Source organism: Anthonomus grandis, chromosome 14 (assembly GCF_022605725.1).
Source record: "Anthonomus grandis grandis chromosome 14, icAntGran1.3, whole genome shotgun sequence".
NCBI lineage: Eukaryota > Metazoa > Arthropoda > Insecta > Coleoptera > Curculionidae > Anthonomus > Anthonomus grandis.
In genome coordinates, this window is record NC_065559.1 from 16214744 (window position 1) to 16235747 (window position 21004).

At 31.5% G+C, this 21004-nt stretch overlaps 1 protein-coding gene across 1 annotated transcript in view; it reads left to right on the forward strand.

The window, feature by feature from the left end:
* LOC126744643 (DNA (cytosine-5)-methyltransferase 1-like) overlaps positions 1–21004 on the forward strand; it is a 51398-nt gene that overhangs the window by 18737 nt on the left and 11657 nt on the right. Inside the window, exons 2-5 of the mRNA XM_050452142.1 lie at positions 5908–5981; positions 19351–19454; positions 19522–19766; positions 19831–20184. Of these exons, the coding sequence (XP_050308099.1) occupies positions 5923–5981; positions 19351–19454; positions 19522–19766; positions 19831–20184 (762 nt within the window). The 5' untranslated portion in view covers positions 5908–5922. The remainder of the gene's footprint in view (positions 1–5907; positions 5982–19350; positions 19455–19521; positions 19767–19830; positions 20185–21004) is intronic.

Consider the following 21004-nt stretch of genomic DNA (forward strand, 5'->3'; position numbering starts at 1 on the left):
AAATATATATATTTAGCCATGACTACCCCCCTCTAACTATATATGTTATTTGCATAAGATATTGTTTATGGTGTTGACATAATACATGTTATTTCAACATATATACCCTGTACCTTACATCAAGTTGTCAAAAACTATATAACAAAAAATGTTAATCACCACTTATACATTTATTTTAATATAACATTACATAATATAACATACTTTTAGATTTTCGAGAATACACAAGTTCGAGTAAATAGCATTTCATAAAAAACTCGGTCAATTGATTTTGTCGCAGATAATTTCATCTTTTTAAATCATTTCTTTTTTTACACCTAAAGGCGTCCAAACCGAAAAACAGCAATATGCTCTTTCAGTTATGAATAACGGACCTTGTACCTGGTAAAACCATCAAAATCAAAAACCAAAATCAAAATCACAATGATTAGTTTCTCCGTTTTTGTTCCAAAATGTATTTTTTATCCCCTTTTCCTAAATAAGGTCTCTGGCACTAAATGGAAATTTTATTTCCTCTCTGCATTTTTCCCCAATAAGGCCATCTGGAGTTACCAAATATTAAGCGCTTTTATTAATAAACAGGCCACAAAGCGATATATTTTTGTCGATAATTTTTTCTAGTATATCAATTGCCTTTTTCTCATACTCCAATTAACGCTATCTGAAATTAATATTTTTAGATAGAGAAGTTGCTCGACAAGTTTCTTGGTATCTCCATTCCTCTTACTGCTAAATTTTGTGCAAATTGCCTTAAAATTAGATAAGGTAAGGCGCTTCCGACGTTCTAGGTGGTGCCACAAATCCGAATTATGTTGTTCCCTCGTACATTTTTGTATTATTTTAATTTCTTCTTTATTTTTTTTTAAGTCCATCTAAAAATTTGACACTTTTTCTTGGTATTGCGAAAAATAACAGATGCTAAACATCGAGCTTGATATGATCCTCGTTGACAATAATTAATGCGTTTTCCTCCTATAAATTTTGCAATAATTGAACTAAATTGCTCAGCAACATTCTTATCAACGTCATGAATTAAACTAGAACTATTTCTTAATAAACAGTTCATGAAGCTTGATAAGTTATCTTACAGTCCATTACCCAATTAAATGTACGTTCCTCTTCTGGATCGTTTCTTATCAGCAGACCGCTACGTTAGAAATGTTCTAGAAGCTATTGCTGTTACGTTGCCATACTCCCAAAATATTCGTGCAAATTTTATTTTTATGCATGAAAATGCCACTCCACATACAGCTAGAATTAGACAAAATTTCTTGGAAGAGCAGAACATTCGTTTTTTTGACTGACCAGCTTAATCACCTGATCTCAATCCTAAAGAGCATGCATGGGATATGCTTCAGCGAAGAGTTCTTTAGAGCCAGAATCAGTTTTAAAACTGAGATAGGCTGTTTCCATCTCTTCAAGTGTTAGATGGTAATTCCCCAACAAGATCTGAATAACTTAATCCTTAGAATGGAAAGACGTTGTAGAGCTACAATCAATGCACGAGGAGGTCACATTTCTACCTTTTTTCTTTTCTATTTTTTTTTGTAAATTTTTGATTAAAATTTTGTTAATTGTTTTGTATATATTGTAAATAAATTTCAATTTTTCTCACAAAAATCGGTATTTTGATATGACGTCATCATTAATTTGTTAAAGGGGTATCGCCAATTATAATGGTTACGAAAAATATTTACTTTGAAAATTTAAAACCACTTTACAGTTAAAATAATTCCCTAGATTTTGAGCATGTGTGTATTAACTAAGCACGTGGATTTTTGCATCCCTACCTATCTCTATATTATAGGAAAATAAAAAATCGTAAGTTTATTATAGAGCAGCCCTGGAATATAGCGTTTGCCGTTTCCCAGGCCCACAGAAATTGCTTTTTAGAGGTTTTGAACTAATCGTTTTATTTAGACATCCTTGTACTTTTCAGCTTGTTTTTTCTTTTATATTTTAGATAAAAGATTGATACATACCTAAAACTATATGAGAAGTGTATTAAAAATTAAGAAATATCAGATTTTTTCAATTAAATATTAGCATACTTCAATCTAAAACATAATGACCCTACATATATTAGAGTAGTTTTAGGCATTCAGCAAACCTTTTTCTGTAGGTTGGTACAAAGAGTACTTGTAAAAAATTACATTCGCAAAAAAACAATAATTTCTAAACACTTCCAAGTGCATTTTTAATCTTCTACGGTACTTTTCGTCTTCTACGGTTTATTTAACTAGTTACAAGTAGTTATATAAATATAAATAGTACTCGTAGTAACTAGTAGTTTTTAACGTAGCGTTACTTTCAGTGTCAGGTTTTTAGGCCTATATTATATTTTATTCAAAAGATGCATTTTTAGGTAATATAATGACAGCAAGATCAAATTATTTAAATTTTTATTAAAGTATATTTGACTCGATTTTTTTTGAAATATAAGAATTTAATTTTAAATTTGAAAATATAAGAATAATATAGTTATTTAGTACTTTTGTATAGCCCTACATGTTTAGTTATTTCTAAGCCTTTTTTTCTTTTAATGAAGTTGTAAACGTAATAAAACTGATACCATTGAAGTCGTGCAAGATTTTTTTGAATGAATTACATACTTTTCTCAACTCGATTTAATGAAAAATTTCTTACGTAGAAATAATTTCATTTTGCAAAAAAAGATGCAAAAAAGATGCGAAGTCTATAAATTCAAGTGTTCTACCAGATATGGTAATTAGTTTGATTTTATTTTTTATATGACTTTTTTCTTCTTAGTCCTTAGATGGGACAGCCTTTATATTATGATGTCATCTATTGGAGGATTTTTTATATGATTTTATTTTTTATATTTTATTTTTTCTTCTTAGTCCTTAGATGGGACAGCCTTTATATTATGATGTCATCTATTGGAGTCTTCAATTCTCAATTTGATATAATTTATATATACCGGGTGACACAGGAAAAAGGAAACACTTAACGGGAATAGTCATTTTATTTTTCGAGATAAACAAACAAAATTTTGTATATCAATGGAATTTTTATAAGAGCATCTTTTGATAAATTCAATTGTTTTCTGTCACTTCCTCTTTAACCGGAAGTGACACTAACTTTCTTATTTTAACTGGGACTTTTGGTATATTATTACGTATTTCGATAGAAAATAATTTTCTGAGAACAATGATACTGCATTTGAACTTACATTTGCGTTGAAAGTGTTAATTTTTAATCAAGTAATCATGGAAAATAGTTTTCATTGCATTTTATGACTTAAATGTTTTACACGTCTATTTAAAATGTCTCAACCAGTAATTTTGACATTTACTGTATTTTTTTAAATAAAAGGTTATTGGGAACAACCACTTTTAAAATGCGTTTTTTTCCTAATAATTTGATATGATTATTTTTTAATTCAGTCTATTTTAGTGTTTACTAATATTTGAAATCTATCTAAGAAATTAAATTAAAGAATAGTTGGAACCTCTTCCTCTAGCAGTTCTTAGAAATATGTATTTTCAGCAGGATTGTGCACTTCCCCATAATTTTAAAGAATTAAATAAATCCTTTTGGCATCAGTTTAACGAAAGAGTTATTTCGAGTCATGGTCTGATCCCTTGGCCCCAAGGTCACTAGACTTAACAATTTTAAATTTTTTGTGTGGGAGTACGCGCAAGACTGTGTATATTCTATCCCGATTCTTGACCTACAGCTTTTCAAAACAAAACTCCAGAAATATTAGAAAGGATTGCAGAAAACGTAATTCACAGAGCCCGAGGATGCATTGGACAAGAAGGTGGTCATTTCGAACAATATATGTAAAAAGTTTTGTATTAGATTATTTGAAAAACTTACTTACAACTATACTATACTTACTATTAACAACTATACTTACAACCCTACTTACAAATTCTCAAAATTGGGCAGATTTTAGTGGTTTATCAAAAATAAAAAATTTGACTTGATTATCTTTTAAAAGGAAAAATACATTAAACCTGAATTTTTCTTGAAAACTCATTTCTTTTGTCGCGTGTTGATTTAAATCAGTCCAAGAATGATTATTTCTTCTATTGAACATTCCCTCCCTGGAAAATTTTGCTTCGTCTGTCCAAATTATGTTTCTTAGAATCTGAGCGCTTTAATCAATATCGATCAAAACTTTCACAGAATTCTACCCTTCTATGGTTTCAAAGCCTGAACTTTGGTAAACTTGTATGGGTGCATTTTATGATTGGCTAATATTTTGTGAATTGAATAATAAAACAAACCTAAATCATCTTTCGCACATCTAATTGAAGCTTGTTGATATGCAGTAATGTATACCAATACATTCATAATATTACCTTCTTCATTGGTAAGTGGCTTTCTTTTATTTAACTCAGGTTTTAATTTAGAGCCATAATTAATAAAATTATTCTGTAGCCTGTTCGCTGATTCGTTGATGGTAGATCTGGTTACATTTTGTTAAATTTTCGATACTACGTATTTATTTCTAAAATGCGGCTACTTAGGTATAGGAATATGTTATATTAAAATAAAGATATTTTAACTGTCCATTAGAATAAAAAATAAAATTTAGGGTGTTTTATTTGAAAAAATGGTCTTGACTTTTGACGACCCTGTATAATGCTAATATAATAAGGCTATGGAAAGTCAATCAAGATAGTCTCTTAAAATGATGTTTCAAATTTGAGCTTTTTAGGAACTGAAATAGCTGAGAAATAAACAATTAGTTATCCCTTGGTTTTTAACAAAAGACACGCAATATTTTTTTCTTGAAAACCGCTAGAAGTAGGTATAGGGAAGTATGATTAAAGAGACTCAAAACTCTTGAGTTAATGAAAGCTTTTCATATTATAAATTTATTTTAATGTAATATTTTTAATATCCATACTTCTAGATTTTTTAGAATCCATATCTTCGAGTAAATAGCTCTTCTTTTCGCAAAATACTTTACTTTTACCTAACTTGTACTTGGTAAAAACCATTCGTGGTTTTGATTAATTTCTTCGCGGCGCTTAAAGGCGCTTTTGACGCTTTAAGAAAAAAATGACGCTTTAAGTTATGTTAATCCCTGGTACATTTTTCTATTATTTTAATTTCTTCTCTATTTTTTTAACTCCCTCTAAATATTTTTCCTTTTCTCTTCTAAGCTCATTCGGTGACAAATCAGGGTATTGACACTGAATAAGCGACAACTTGAGTCAAGTACTATATTTTCTTTGCGCTATAAAATTTTAAGTATTTTGCACTCTAAATAGAGTTTGATGATCGATGATATGTGAGCATTTACTTTACCTAAATTTTCATTAAAAAAAAATCACAAATTATTTTTTCTCGGAAATGGCTACATGATTTAAAAAACTATAAAAAATGTGATATACAGCACATTTCATTAAAAAAATCAAGTAACAATTCGCTAACGTTTTGATAGACGCAGAAACGTCTCACTGCGGAGCTCCGCCCCGCGGAGCTATTTACATCTGTGATTCAACCTAAGTCGTGTTTTTGTGGCTTTTCTATTGTAGTCATCCATATTTAACAACCTAGACTAATAACTATTAGTGTAATTAGTATTAGCGTGAATAGTAAGCGTTATGAAAATTAAAATGCGAAAAATAAGATTTTGAAAGGATGCCATTTTGCTATGGGAGAAGTATTGACTTAATATCTTAGGACCATATAGCATTCAGTGGGTGCTTTCAAATGATGTAGCGCATGACTCCCCTTTCTATTTAATTTTATTTTTCAAAATGGTTCAAAATGGCGTCCTGTCGCTATTTTGAAGTTTTGCAAAATGAGTTAGTGATCCAAAAGGTAGTATTTAGTAAATAAGAGGAGTGGGACAATTAAGAGCCGCAATCTATAAAAATTTAAATATAAAAAGTTGCCTTACTTAAGCATTCCTTTTTTTTTCAGATTTCTACCACCCAAATGGTAGAAGGAATATTCTTTCACGATTGGGAAAAGAAGAAGAATGAGACAAGTAAAAGGTTTGCATTTATTATATATTTGAATAAATTAATAGTATACAAATATACAGCATGTCTAACAAAGATTGATTTTTTGAAAAGCAGGTTTAGAAACGTTTAAAAATTTGACAGGGCCACTTCTCTATAAAACCGGCAAGGTTTTTTAAATTTTAAATGGAAAACGATTAACGATTTTTATTAAGATTAATACTATTTAATTCGGACACTTTGTACATGGGAGGGGTAAATAACTACAGGGAGGTTTTGGTGATGCTGATTAGGATTGTTGTCATTATTTTTTTCTAAATGCCCCAAATATGTTTTTTTAAAACTTGGCCCCTTTGAAGCCTCATAAGTACGATCCTGAAAGTAATTTGGCATATGCCTAAAAAGTGTTTGTTGAGCCCTATCAATTTTTTTTTGAAAATCGGAAAAAAAACTAAAATTTTATAGGGGTGGGTACACTTTAGGGTGGACACAGTATATTAAATATCATATAAACTTATGATCACCTAAATGAAGTGTGGTCTTAACTTGTCTAACGTGAAATGTGATTTTAATTAAACCTGGGCACGTCGAAGTAAGTAACAATATAGTCATAAAATGTAGTCCCACCACAAAATGAAAGCAAAGTTGAAATACCATATTAGGAAAGTCTGTATAATTCAATTTTTCAATATACATTTTATAATAAAAGAAAGATGAATTAAATTTTTAAAACTTATATCTTTCATTTAACAAATGCAGTGTAAGGCTCAAGTTAAAAAAAATAAAAGACAATATTATATTATTGACAACAGAAAACGTTTACTTATTAAAAGAACTAAACTCGGCCCGTCATCAAACTATCTTTTTTAATACCTATTCTGGTCTTACATCCTCTCTCCAGTCGCCAGTTTACATAAACCTCAACAAATCCCGATTATTATGGTTATTTGATATTTTCTTTCATTCTAGCTGACAAAGCACTGACAAACGAGAACGTATTTCTTAATTTAAAATAAATGGTACATTTATAAAAAAATTAAAATTAGGAAACCTTACATTCGCCAATCCTGCTTTCGGTTCTGTCCTCTGGAAGCTTGACTTAAAACATTACATCTTATTTAAGATTTTTTCTTGCAGACTGCAACTTAGGACTAAATATACTAACATTACCTCTCAACAACTAAATGTAATGTTATATAAAGTTATTCCCTATTCTAGTACAAATTTTGACAGTTATATAGAATTTTACAAATAGGTTTGCGAACAGCAAACACTGCAAAACACTTCACCAAGGAATCGCAAACTGCGACTTGTACTAACCAATATTATGCTAACTGCAATAATGTTTGCCAACTGCGAAATTACTTAGAAAGTGCGTTAAAATTTGCCATATGCAAATAACTCTAAATATACATCGCCAGCTGCGCTATAATTTCGGTCTTAGTACAAACTGTATAAAAGTATAACAAACAAACAAACTGTATAAATTTCGCAAACTGCAAAATGAAATAACAAGTAGTACTAACTGTACCAAAACTTCAAACGACTGTTTTGCTGTATTATCACAAAGAACACTATGATTATATTACTGTATTGCTAACTGCATAATTTTAATTAAATGGATTTGCTTTTGTGGCATTTTAAAACATAACTCACAGTTTTATTTTATCTACCGCCACTACGGTTTTATAATTTTTAAATCCTTCCCTTAGGTCTTGCACTTCATATCTGTTATTTAAAAGAATGACCCTTTATACTTAGGAAGAAGTTTACGACTGCGACCTGTAGCTGGGTTATCCGTTCTAAAAACCATTACCACATCATCCTGCTTGTATTGTTTAGCTTCTGCTCTGGTCTTGTCATACCTCTTTATCTGAACCAACTGCTCTACCGTTAATCCGGTACTTAATTCTGAACGTAATTGTTTTAAATCAATCCTTATACTATTAAGTATTTTGGATTCCGCCATAACTCTGCCTTTATATCCGGCAAGAACTTCTAACGGTGATACCTTTGTAGACTTATTACTTGTACAATTCAGCATATATCTTCTGGTTGACCACCCGCTCTAGTAGCCAAACAATGTAGGACCGTTCATTTCACACGTTCGCATTACCCGTTAGCCCTTGGAGGGGCAACACCCTTAAGGATATGCTTAATTCCGTAAACTGAGCAAAATGTGTCAAATGTCCTTGAAGTGAAATTCGTCATTTTTGGGTACTAGTAATTCTCTGACATCCTTTCTAAAGTCTTTTTCAAGGCAAGGTGTCCGGCATCATCATGACATAGTTTACAACTTTCTATTTACTTTACTTTTTTTCGTATCTTCTCACCCTGCATTTGCGCCGATTAAATCCAATCAGATTCAGTCAAATCTACTGCATTCATATCTTCTTTCTCTTCTAACATAGGCAGGCGACTTAATGCATCCACATAAAGCATATTTTTACCTGAGCGATTTTCTATCTGGAAATCATAGTCTTGTACCTCTAACCACCAACGGCCAACACGAGGAATCAAATATTTTTTGAAAATGTTGTTCGTAATGCTTTCCAGTCTGTTCCTATTTTAAATTGGATTCCTACTGTGTAAACGCTCAAAAATTTTAAAGACAATCCTACGGCTAATGTCTTCAATTCGTAGGAGTGACACTTCTGATCACCAGTTGTTTGTTTACTGAAATAACCCACAACCTTTTTATCCTTAGCTACTCCCTGCATCAGGATTCCTCTAACGCCCATAGAACTGGTATCAGTGTGTAACTCAGTAGGTAAAGGTTGATCAAATATGGATAAGACAGGTCTAGATGACAAATATTTTTTTATATTATTTATAGCTTCTTCTTGTTCATTGGTCCAGGACCATCGGATTTCTCTGGGTGTAAGATGCGTTGTTCAATAATATATGCAAAGTTGCGCAAAATATGTGCAAATTTTTGGAAATACCTTGCCATGCCAAAGAATTGCCTTACTTCTTTTACATTTGTAGGTGAAGACATCATGTGTACTAAAGCAGCTATCTTTTCACTCCCTAGATGTACACCTTCTTTACTTAATTCTCTGCCCAAATAATTAATACATATTTTGAAAAATTCACATTTATCTAACTTTAACATTAAATTATTTTTGCGTAAAGCTCAAAGTACCAGTTTTAAACTTTCTAAACCCTGTTCGATGGTTTTACTTGGAATAATGTTTCAAGTGAAATGAAATCAATAATGAAAAGCTATAATGTTTCAAGTCTCCTAAAGCGTTATTAACTAACGTTGGAAAACTGCAGGAAAATTCGCTAAACCAAAGGGCATTCTTAGGAATTCATAATGCCCTTCTGGCATTATAAAAGCTGTTATCTCAATAGAAGTCTCATCCATAGGTACCTGATAAAATCCGGAACAATATCTAGAGTTATAAAATAGTCACTACCCCCAAGTCGAACAATCTGATCTTTTATCAGAGGTAACGGGTATTTCTCTTTGACTAATTTTAGATTTAGTCTCCTATAATCTATTGCTAGTCGATAGCCTCCAGTATTCTTCTTCACCAAAAGAACCGGACTCCCATAGGGTGAAATAGATTCACGGACTATATTATTGGACACCAATTCATTAATAAGTTCCCGTAAAATTGATCTCTCAGAAACGGACATCCGTTAATGATTATAAACTACGGGTTCTCACATTTTAACTTTAATCATTTTTGTGGCAAATGTTTTACCAAGGTCTCTTAAAGAAAATGAAACACAATCACGATAACTACTCATTAAAGTTACCAGCTTTAGTCTTTCATCTTCTTTCACTTCCTTGCCCACTTTTAACATATCTAGGGATATTGCATCTATTGCATCTATATACCTTTCTTAAAAAAAAAAAAAAAAAAAAAAAAAAAAAACACGTCAAATTAGATATACAGGGGGACGTTTAATTATGCATTTACTGAAGTTCTGTCAATCACCTCCTCACCTCCAGCTAACCTCACTTTAATATGTCAAATGGGAATCATAGTAAGCAGCGTAAAATTCTCTATTCAACGGTACCAAAAAAAATGAAATGGGTAAATGTGTAAGCAAATAGTTAGCGAAAATGTCTAGAAATAATGAATAATTTATTTACGCCAAACTTTGGTATTTTAAATGAATACTTTTAGTGTGGTACGTACATCATTTTAAAATTCTTACATTTGTTATAATAGATCATCAAAAAAAAATACAAGCAATTTAGAAGTTAAAATATGTGGTAACAAACAGTACATTTAGTTCAAGCAAATTATTTATTTTTTTAAGTAAAGAATGTGTACCGTTATTGGCGAGAAAAAAGAGTGTCTTCAAATGTTTTGCAAAAATCTTTGCAGTCTTATAACTTTGTATGTGTATTTATTTCACTTATATTTTTTGCGAAACCTACCTAATAGGTACAAAAAAACACTGCAATACCTTACATTTTTAAGGCGTTTAAAAAGCAGGCGATTTTGTTAAAACTGTCAGTTTGACGTGTGCAATTTTTCAATTTTAGTTACAACAGTGAGTTAATAAAATGGTGTATACGCTAGCCGAAAGAATATAAATAATTTTCCTTTATGGAGCCCAAGATCGGTGTGCTCGCAGAACCGCGAGAGCATTTAATGAAAGGTATCAAGATAAAAACGTGAGCCATAAATACGTATTAGAATTGATACGAAAATTTGAAGAGACGGGATCGATTTGCAATAAGAAAAAATATGAAAATAGAGTTATCGATAAAGCATGCCAAGTTGAAGTACTAGGACAATTTGCTATGGATCCAACTTTGTCTATACCAAAGGCCGCAAAACTAACAAATATTTCCACTGGTTCCGTACATAAAGTTTAAAAAAAAATAAGTTCTTTTCCTTATAAAATTTATATTCTTCATGAACTCGGTGAGAACATGAAGATGATTTTGAGGAGAATTCAATTTTGTGAAGCGATGTGCCAGCGAATTGACGACGATCCCGATTTATTGAAGAACATTTGCTTCAGTGACGAATCGACCTTTTTTTTAAATGGCCTGGTGAACAGACATAACTGTAAGACATAACTCGCGAAATTTATTTAAACCTTTTAGAAAATATACCCTTCCATCATCCAATCTATGGAAAATCAAGTAGATCAACATGGTGCTATATTATTGAATGAAAATAATATACATTTTCAGCAGGATGGAGCCTTCGCGCACTACACTTTGGTAGTTCGAGAGTGGCTTGATGAAAATTTTCGAGAAAAGTGGATTGGCAGACGTGGTGCAATCGAATGGCCTGCGCGGTCTCCGGACCTAACCCCACTAGACTTTTTTCTTTGAGGCTACTTAAAAAACAAAGCTTATAAAACCCCAGCTGAGAGTATTGAGAATTTAAAAAATAGAATAGTTCAAGAATGCAGAGAAATTAGCGGGCAGACCCTTGCCCGCTCATTCACGAAATTCCAGAAAATTGACACTCCTGCCGAGGCGCCTGGTCTCGCCTACTAGTAGGGGACTCGACATTCATTCTTTCTAAGTAAGCATTTCGTCAGCAAATTCGGTTATGGGTTGATATCCCATCACTCTAATCTTGCCATTAACCGGGTGTGCTTAGCTTAAAGTGGTAATACAAATACTTTTTTTAATCATAAGAATACGAATTTATTACACACCTAAATTTGCAAATAAGGAATGTAGAAATAAGAAACACAAGAAGGAAGACCCTAAGCTAAAAAATTAAAATTTAAATTCTTCTGTTTAAAAATATTTTTTTTTATTTTATGTTTAAAAATATTTTTTTTATTTCATATTTAAAAATATTTTTTTTATTAGAAATTATGGTTAAAATGAGAAAAAATTAATATAAACTCTAAGTCTCAGTCTCAAAATATCTTTTTATGTATTAATCAGGTAACATGTTTCGCTAATAAAGCATCATCAGACCTTAGAGCTAGATGACCTGATTAATACATAAAAAGATATTTTGAGACTGAGACTTTATTTTGAATGAGAGTTTTTATTTATTTTTTCTCTAGTTACGTAGGTCTCTTTCTGATAATGGACGAGTTCTTTCAATGGCTAAAATGAGTTTAAATGCGTTCTAAAATACAATTGATTCTTTATTGATATTTCTTTTTTATAATTTTCAATAGATATATTTGTTGATTTTGGTAATAAAGTTAAACTGTAAAAACTATGTTCATTTAAAAATAGACATTCATAAGAAATTGGCACTTTTAATTGTGATTTTGAAATTTTAACAAGTGAAACCCAATGAGCCAGACAGCACACATCCTTCAATGGATATCCAGTATTGGTTCAAACTAAGTCGAAATGTCTGGAATAATAATGGACTTTCCATTGAATATAATTGTGAGCTATCCATTGCACTTCATATTCTTTTATAAATTTAAAGAACGTCATAAACGACCTCCAATGACCAAAAAAAATATATTAAAAAATTACGTTAAAATAAAAAAAAACGTCAAATGCCTGGAACAAAATTAAAAATTATTCCAATAACTATTACTACATATACGCTAAATATGGCTACTTTGCTATGCGCAGTTTTTCAAAAAAAATCACTAGATCATTTAATTTCATTTTGATATTAGAAATATTTATTTAATGTCAATATTAGATTGCACTCGGATTCTAGAAGAGTAGAGGATTATTTTGATTTAAATGGTTTCTTTTTGTTATATACAGGGTGTTCGTAGTTATCATTCAAATTTTACGCTTCATTTCTCACTTTTTTCAAATACAACATATTTTTATTCATTTAATGAAGAATTAATAAATGAAATTTTTTTAACATGTAAACATATAAGCATATCTTAAGTTGTTTTTAAAATATTCACGATAATTATCTGTAGATATAAACTTTTTAAATAACAACCAGGAAATCTGCTTTCTAGACAAAATAGCTATTTTAATAGTATTTTTTGTTGCCAAGCAAAATATTTAAATTGTTTTCTAAATACATTTTGGATATTTTTGTGTGATATTTCTGATGACAATACCATTTTTGTGTGTTTATTCTCAACTAAGTATTCAGCTACTTGAATTTCTGTAATCTTCCTTTGTTTCTAAAGGAAGTATTGGTCAAAAGATTTCTAAACGAAAATTGCCTATAAAATGCATTTTAGGAAGGTCGAACTTGTGGACATGATATTTGTGTTACGTGAATGTGAATAAAATTGCCTTTTAGCCTCTCGAATTTGTGAGGTGCGTTATCCTGACAGATGTCCAAATGAAAAATCTTTTAGAAGGTTATTAGCGACATTGGTGGAGACAGGAATATTTGTTATTCAAAGGTAGAAAGAATCAGACCCGTTACTAATCAGGAGCAAGAGTTAAATGTGTTCTTAACGGTAACCGAAGATCCTCACCAAAGACAAGGAAATATCGGAGGAACAGTTAAAATCAGTTAAAAATTAGTGCAACGAATTTTAAAAAGGAACCATTTTCATCCTACCACATTAATGAACATCAAGCACCTTTTGATAGGGGTATACAAAATCGACTTGAATTTTGCACTTTATTGTTGGTAGTTAAATGTGTGGAATGGAATTACTAGAAGCGCTATTATCGGTCTCTATTATCTTAATGGTCATCTTAATGGAGAAATGTAGCTTCAATTCTTACAAAATTAACTACCTAGATTACTTGCGAATGTTCCATTAATTACTAAAACCGAATGTTTCAACAAGACGGAGCTCCTGCATATTTTTCTGGAACATTTGAATGTGATCTTTGAAGGAAAGTGTATTGAAAGGAATGGACCTATTAATTGGCCAGCCAGATCCTTAAACTCCCAAAACAATTTGGATCAAACGTTTATATGTAATTAATAATAAATATCTTAACCAATTTCAGATGATTGTAAATCTCTACATACGAAAGTTGTTTTTTATTAGAATGTTCAAAAATGGAAACGACTATAACTCCCAAAAGTCCTCTAGTCGTCAAATCGGACAAAATTCACCACGAATAGGACGTCCATCGGAAATTTATAGTTCTGTAGTTCAAATTGTGTGCATATAAAACGAAGTTTTTGAAACTCCTGCCAAGAAGAGGATTCCGTCAAATTAGCGGACGTCTTTTATGGACGTCCCCCTTGACATAATTTTGTTTCTATACAGGTTGGAAAATTGAAGATTACGCATTTTTCAAAATAATGGCAACACCTCTTACTCTCATCGATGAGCGCTCGCCTCTACTTGTCTGATAGGTATTTCCTGTTTTTCTTTTTTTAGAAAATAACAATAATAATGTCAGCATGCCTCATTGTGCTGAATGACTGCACTAGTACAGTTTTTAGAGACTTTGAGAAACGAAAAAATAGGACGAATCAAAAAACTCCTTGATTTTTTGTCAGTTGATTTTATAGGGGTTGAACGTACTAAATAAGTTTTGACATTATAGGGATGGGGATTTTTTGAGGGGATGATTAGGGTTGATCGTGGATTAGTACTATACCGTAAATTATAGTTATGTTTAAAATTTTCAGAAACTTCAGAGCTGCGTTTTACTTTATAGGATAAAAGTCGGATTTAAGGGGTGAAAAAAGGAAGTAAACCTCCGAGAAAACGATCAGAAAAACTCTTCTATACTTAAAAAACTTTTATTTCTATAAAACTCTAAATTAGTTCATTGAGAACAGATGTTTTAAATGTATGAAATGCGTAATATTTGGTACTTTATAGGTAGCGAGATTAAATGAGAAAGGCAGAGGTTTTTCTAGTTGGACTTATTTATTTTTAAGTTAGATACATGAGCGAGCTTAATACACACAGCTATTACCGTACTGAACTACGCGACGCTGTCAGGTGTTATTTTAGAGTACAGTGCGAGGTTGCCGAGCATCATAAGATACAATACATAACATGCCCCTTATTAAACATTAAGCATAAAATAAAGCTTATTATTAACATAACTTAAATGATGGTGATAAACTTAGATAAAGGAACAGCAACACTTAAAATTTAAAAAAATATAGAATAACAAATATATAAAAGCTCACACTTTATTTTTATTTTCCAATTTTAAAGTCCAATTTTTCAGGGCGCTTAATTAACCGACCACTTCTTGTTTTAGAAATGTTATTGTCCATAAGGTTTACAGAAAGATCGACTTGCGGTAAAGCCTGTGCAGTAGGCTGAGTCTCACTGGAATCTCTGTTTTCAGAATATTCTGAAACAACTGGTTCTGGAACTTTATTGGGAATATTTCTTTCTCTTAAGGGTCTTAAGTCAACGCGGTTTCTTCTATATTCACCTCCTTGCACGGTTCGAACATAATAGTCATTATAATCACCTTTGGAAATGACTACCCCTGGTTTCCAATCACGAAGGCCTCTTTGAATTAATATCTTATCATTTGGCTGTAAATCAGGCAGTTTTTTAGCATGTTGGTTATAGTTCAGTTTCTGTTGCATCTGCTTGCATTCCATTTTTTTCTAATATCCTTTGTGCTAAATTTGGGTTTAAGTAGGCTGCGTGAAATTGGAAAGGTTGTTCTCAATTTTCTACGCATTAGAAGATCGCATGGAGCGGGCAAGTCTTGCTTAGGGGTAACATTATAGCTTAAAACAGCTAACAAAGGATCTTGTTTACTTATAAGGGCTTTTGTCAGAAGACCTTTAGCAGTTTAAATTGACCGTTCGACCATTCCATTGCTCTGGGAGTGTTCGGGGCTAGATGTTTTAAAAGTTATGTCGTAGTTTGAAGCGAAATCAGCAAATTCTGCAGAATTAAAAGGAGGACCGTTGTCTGACAATATCTCTTGAGGTATGTCATTTATTGCAAACACATTGTTTAAAGAAGATATTGTCATGGTTGCCGTCTTATTAGGTATCTTATTGACAATAACAATTTTGCTGAAATAGTCACAAATAACAAGAAAGTCGATACCCTTATGACTCTTGAAATCTATATCCACTTTTTCCCAGGGTAATTTCGGAATTTTATGAGGTGTCAAAGGCTCTTTCTGGTATATATAACTTAAGCTCTGATGGTTTTAAATTGCCTTTATGTTCTGGCCAGCCTGAAAAAATATACTGCTTTATATAGTAAATATATAGCAGTGGACGTACACAGTGGAATTAGAAACACCTTAGTTATATTAACACTAAATTTTCAGATTTTTAAAAAATATTAGGCAATTACTGGTGGCTGTACCCATGGCTATTTATTATCTTTTGGTATAGTGTTTTTGCTGAAACTAAGCTTTAATAGCTCTTTGGCTATTAAAGCTTAGTTTCGTATGTAAATGAGAATAAGGGATATAAATTAACTAGGCTTTTTAAAGTTCCAATTTATGCATCTATTTACTTTGATAGTTATGATTTTTATGTAGTGAGCGCATACTTTTGGGAAATAGGTATTTAATTGTAAATAATCAGTGACTAGATACCTAGATGAATAAAAAACTAAAGGTAGCTAATGCTATAATTCGCATATATGGCGTATAATATAATACTAATAATAAAGGAACTATAAAAATAAGGTGTATATTTTTATAGTAGCCGAAAAAAAAATTGAAAAAGAATCACTTCCAATAAAATATAAAATAGACTTTGCTGCATGATTAGTTGCATAGTTTAATTTTCCCGAAAGGAATCTACGACAAAGTCAAGTACAAGATTAAAAAATCTTTATAGTCCCTGACCGAGATGGAATTTGGTCTAAACAACGGAAGAGTGAAACCAAAGGCCAATAATGACAAACCACAAAATCTAAATTGTAATGGATCGCCAAACAAAATAGAAGGTGTGACTAATCTTTACCTCATTCTGATATAAGGTTATTATATTATACTACGCCCCCTTTAACGCAGAAACCGACGCGCTTTTTTTTTCCGTAAGGCCTTAGACAAGGCATTCATTTGTGTCGTTCTCGTTCTTAAGAGGCTAAAGAAGTGATCATTATAATAATATACAGGGTGTCATTGAAATGGTGTAAAAAAATTCGGGGGGTGATAGTACTCCTAAAAATTTTAAAAAAAGTTCCTATAACTATAGGGCGGAAAATGCATATTAAGGGAGTTAGGGGCACTGAAAGGGTAAATTTAAAAAACGGTTTTTTGAAATTGTAGGCTTAAAAAACGAGATAAAATTTCGAAAAAAAATTCTCTGCCATAAATTTTGACCCAAAATCAAATGGTGATACTGAAAAATAATTTGGAAAATCGGAAAGGGTAGTTTTTGCAAGGGTAGGGGGTTAATTCGTGAATAACTTTTTTTAGGTTATTTTCTTCGCAACGTGGGTTCATTTTTTAAAAACTACATACTTTTTCCTACAAAAAAGGTACTCTTGTTGCACATCGCCTAGAACGATGGTTTTCGAGAAAATTGAAGGCAAAAAGTTTGCTCTGATGGGCTGCTAACTGGTTAAACAACATAAACTTATGAAAGTTATGGGGTTTCAAAAGTAAACAAGTAGTTATTAAATAATTAATTGAAAAATCTAAATTTCATGATTTTTAAAACATCGTATTGCTTTAAAAAAACGAAATAAACCAATTACCAAAATTCCTTATTAAATGCATACTTATTTGATTCATTAGCCTAGTTTACACCGCGAGTACCAAATATTCAATACGCGGACCCAATCCCCTATTCTCAAACTCAACGTGCGCGAGTTGACAAGTTTACACGTAAATTATTCCAAATTGTGACTTAATAGGTTTGAGAATAATGTAGAGGTTTTAGTCCGCGTACTGAATATTTGGTACTCGCGGGGTAAACTAGGCTAATGAATAAAATAAGTATGCATTTAATAAGGAATTTTGGTAATTGGTTTATTTCGTTTTTTAAAGCAATAAGATGTTTTAAAAATCATAAAATTTAGATTTTTCAATTAATTATTTAATAACTACGTGTTTACTTTTGAAACCCCATAACTTTCATAGGTTTATGTTGTTTAACCAGTTAGCAACCCATCAGAGCAAACTTTTTGCCTTCAATTTTCTCGAAAACCATCGTTCTGTGCGATGTGCAACAAGAGTACCTTTTTTGTAGGAAAAAGTATGTAGTTTTTAAAAAATGAACCCACGTTGCGAAAAAAATAACCTAAAAAAAGTTATTCACGAATTAACCCCCTACCCTTGCAAAAACTACCCTTTCCGATTTTCCAAATTATTTTTCAGTATCACCATTTGATTTTGGGTCAAAATTTATGGCAGAGGATTTTTTTTCGAAATTTTATCTCGTTTTTTAAGCCTACAATTTCAAAAAACCGTTTTTTGAATTTACCCTTTCAGTGCCCCTAACTCCCTTAATATGCATTTTCCGCCCTATAGTTATAGGAACTTTTTTTAAAATTTTTAGGAGTACTATCACCCCCCGAATTTTTTTACACCATTTCAATGACACCCTGTATTGTAGTTATGTTTTTAATGTAATGTACAGCCGACCCCGGTAGCACCGTGGGCAAAGCGTTCACGATGCGATCGTGTGGTCTCAGGTTCAAATCCTGGCATGGACATGGCTGTTTGTGTTTGTCATACAAAAAAACACTGTTGGTTCGGAACCCACGTTAAACTGTAGGTCCATAATAAACAACAAGATTGGGCGGCCGTCGAAATGACGCGAGTCCATTGTATTTGAGGAAGAAGAATGTAATGTACAATTAATAGTAATAAATACTGCTGTAATGTACAATTTACATCGAAAACATTAAGTCATAAATGCTTGCAATAAAGAGATGGTGTAGATCGGTTTTCTTCCGCGTGATGTAGAACTTTGTAAACTTGAACCAAATTGAACTCTACAAAGTATTTTTGGGTGACCAGCTTAACCAGGATGTCTTCATGTTCCTGTCTCGTTCCTGTCTCTTTAAAATGGCGATTAGTAGGAAAAAATTGTATGATGAGGTTACCTACGTTCCGGATATCTCTATTCTCACAAGTAAGCTTGCTCTCTTTGGCTGCATAGAGCTGCACCGTATGCCGAATTTATATTCTCAAGTTCTTTACATGAGAAGTTATTAAATTTTTTTAAAATAAATTTAAAATTGACATGTAAATTTATTGACATCTATTCACGAATAATATTTACCATGATGCCAAAACAGGAATTTTTCGAATGTTGTCGATGAAGAAATGTGTTTACTTTTCAAATATAAAATACATAAAAAAAATTATTAGCAAACGTTATTTACTCATTTAGGTATCATTTAAATCGTTTTTTTTAATCTACAGCTTAAATGGCTCATTTGTGGATGCTGTTTAACTAACGAAAATATTTCTTTTAATGACAGATTTTGCATATTTTAATTTATAATTTTATAAATATTTTATTATATATATAATTATTATATTACTAGAAATTAGTATTTTTATAATAATGGAATTTCTTTATGAACACTATACATATATCTTTAGTACTTAATCGAATAAAAACTTGACATTGCGATAAATAAATTTTAGTTCTAATAAAGGAAAGAAACGAAAAGGTATTGGGGCTCCAATAGTGGAATGGGTTAAATGCACAAAAAGCAAAGACAACAAGTATTTCAAATTTGCACGTGTTGGTAAGTAAGAAAAATATAGAGCGAAAAAATAAAATTAAAAAATTAATTAACATATTCTTTATTTTAGGTGAAACGTATATTAATCAAGGGGACAGCATACTTATTCCAGGAGAAGAACAAGGACAAGCTCCTCAAATTGCGTACATCACTTACATGTTTGAAGATCCTAAAAATAAGAATAAAATGTGTCATGCACATTTTTACTGTAGGGGTTCGGACACTATTCTAGGAGATATGTCAGACCCGAGAGAACTTTTCTTGGTAGACCATTGTGAGGATGTTGCTCTCTCTACAATTATTGGAAAAGCTAAGGTGTAAACTTTAACTTATAGATCTTTAATTTAATTTAGTTTACAAGAATTTAAAAAAAAATTAGGTATACCCAAAAGAGCTTCCTAAAAACTGGAACCTAACAGGCGGAACGGATAAAGTTCTTATTCACGACTCTGATGATGGAAAACACTACTATTTTTCCAAACGTTATGATTATAATGCAAGCAGATTTGTTGACTTTACTAATGAAGGCAAATCCCGCTGTATATCTTGTACCTGGCAAAATGAAGAAGATAAATTACAAGAAGTAGCTATCCAATATTATGCAGAGAGAATGGGACGTTCATTTGTTCGATGGAAAAATGAGAAATATTATGTGGGTAGTGGTGTATTTATTGATTATGAAAGGGAGATTATTCCGAAGTCGAGAAGTAACACTCGATCTACTGAACAAGTGGTAAGTTATTAAGCAAGTAAATTGCGGAATTGGTCGAAGGCTTTTTAAGATACTAGCCTACCCGACGGCTTCGCTCCTGTGGAAGTACAATGATTTATCGATTTGTGTAAGTAGTATCTAATGGCTCAGCAAAGTATAAAGAGAGTTGCGCTAAAACGCTCATATAACAATTGTTCAGCATTTGCGTAATGTTATAAATGGACAAATAGTTATAATAATAGTAAAATCGACGACGAATCAACGATTAAAACCATGCCTTTAATTTTCCTCGGGTAAAGATGCATAAGTGTGCTCTTTTTCGTATTGTTCCGTAGCACAGTTTGGAGATGCTAGCACTTAGATACGTACAGACATTCATATTTATACAGCGTGTGTCTCTAGTTTAGAATAAATTCACTAAATTAAAGGTGTCGATTGATATTTTAAATTACCTTTAATGTAAAAAAAAGTATACAGGGTGTCGCAAGTATGAGATATGAAGGCATCAATAATTGTATTAAATAGTAACCCTAATTTTTAATGACTATTATTAAAATGTTTAACAAGTTTCACATGCGTGCCAAATTTTAATTTTTTTACTTCTTTTTAATTCGAAAAATTAATTCAATTCAATAGTCTTTTCTTTAATAAATGCTTGGAATGTTAGGTATGATAATACCTGATACTGACATTGTGATAACAAATAATCGTACGATTAACGATCCTTAAAGAGAGTAGTCCTGCATTCGATTCATATTTATCATTCGATTCATACATATCTGTTAGTTTCACAGTTTGTTGTTCGCCGTTTGTAAAATGCCCTACTTTAAGTGAAACACAC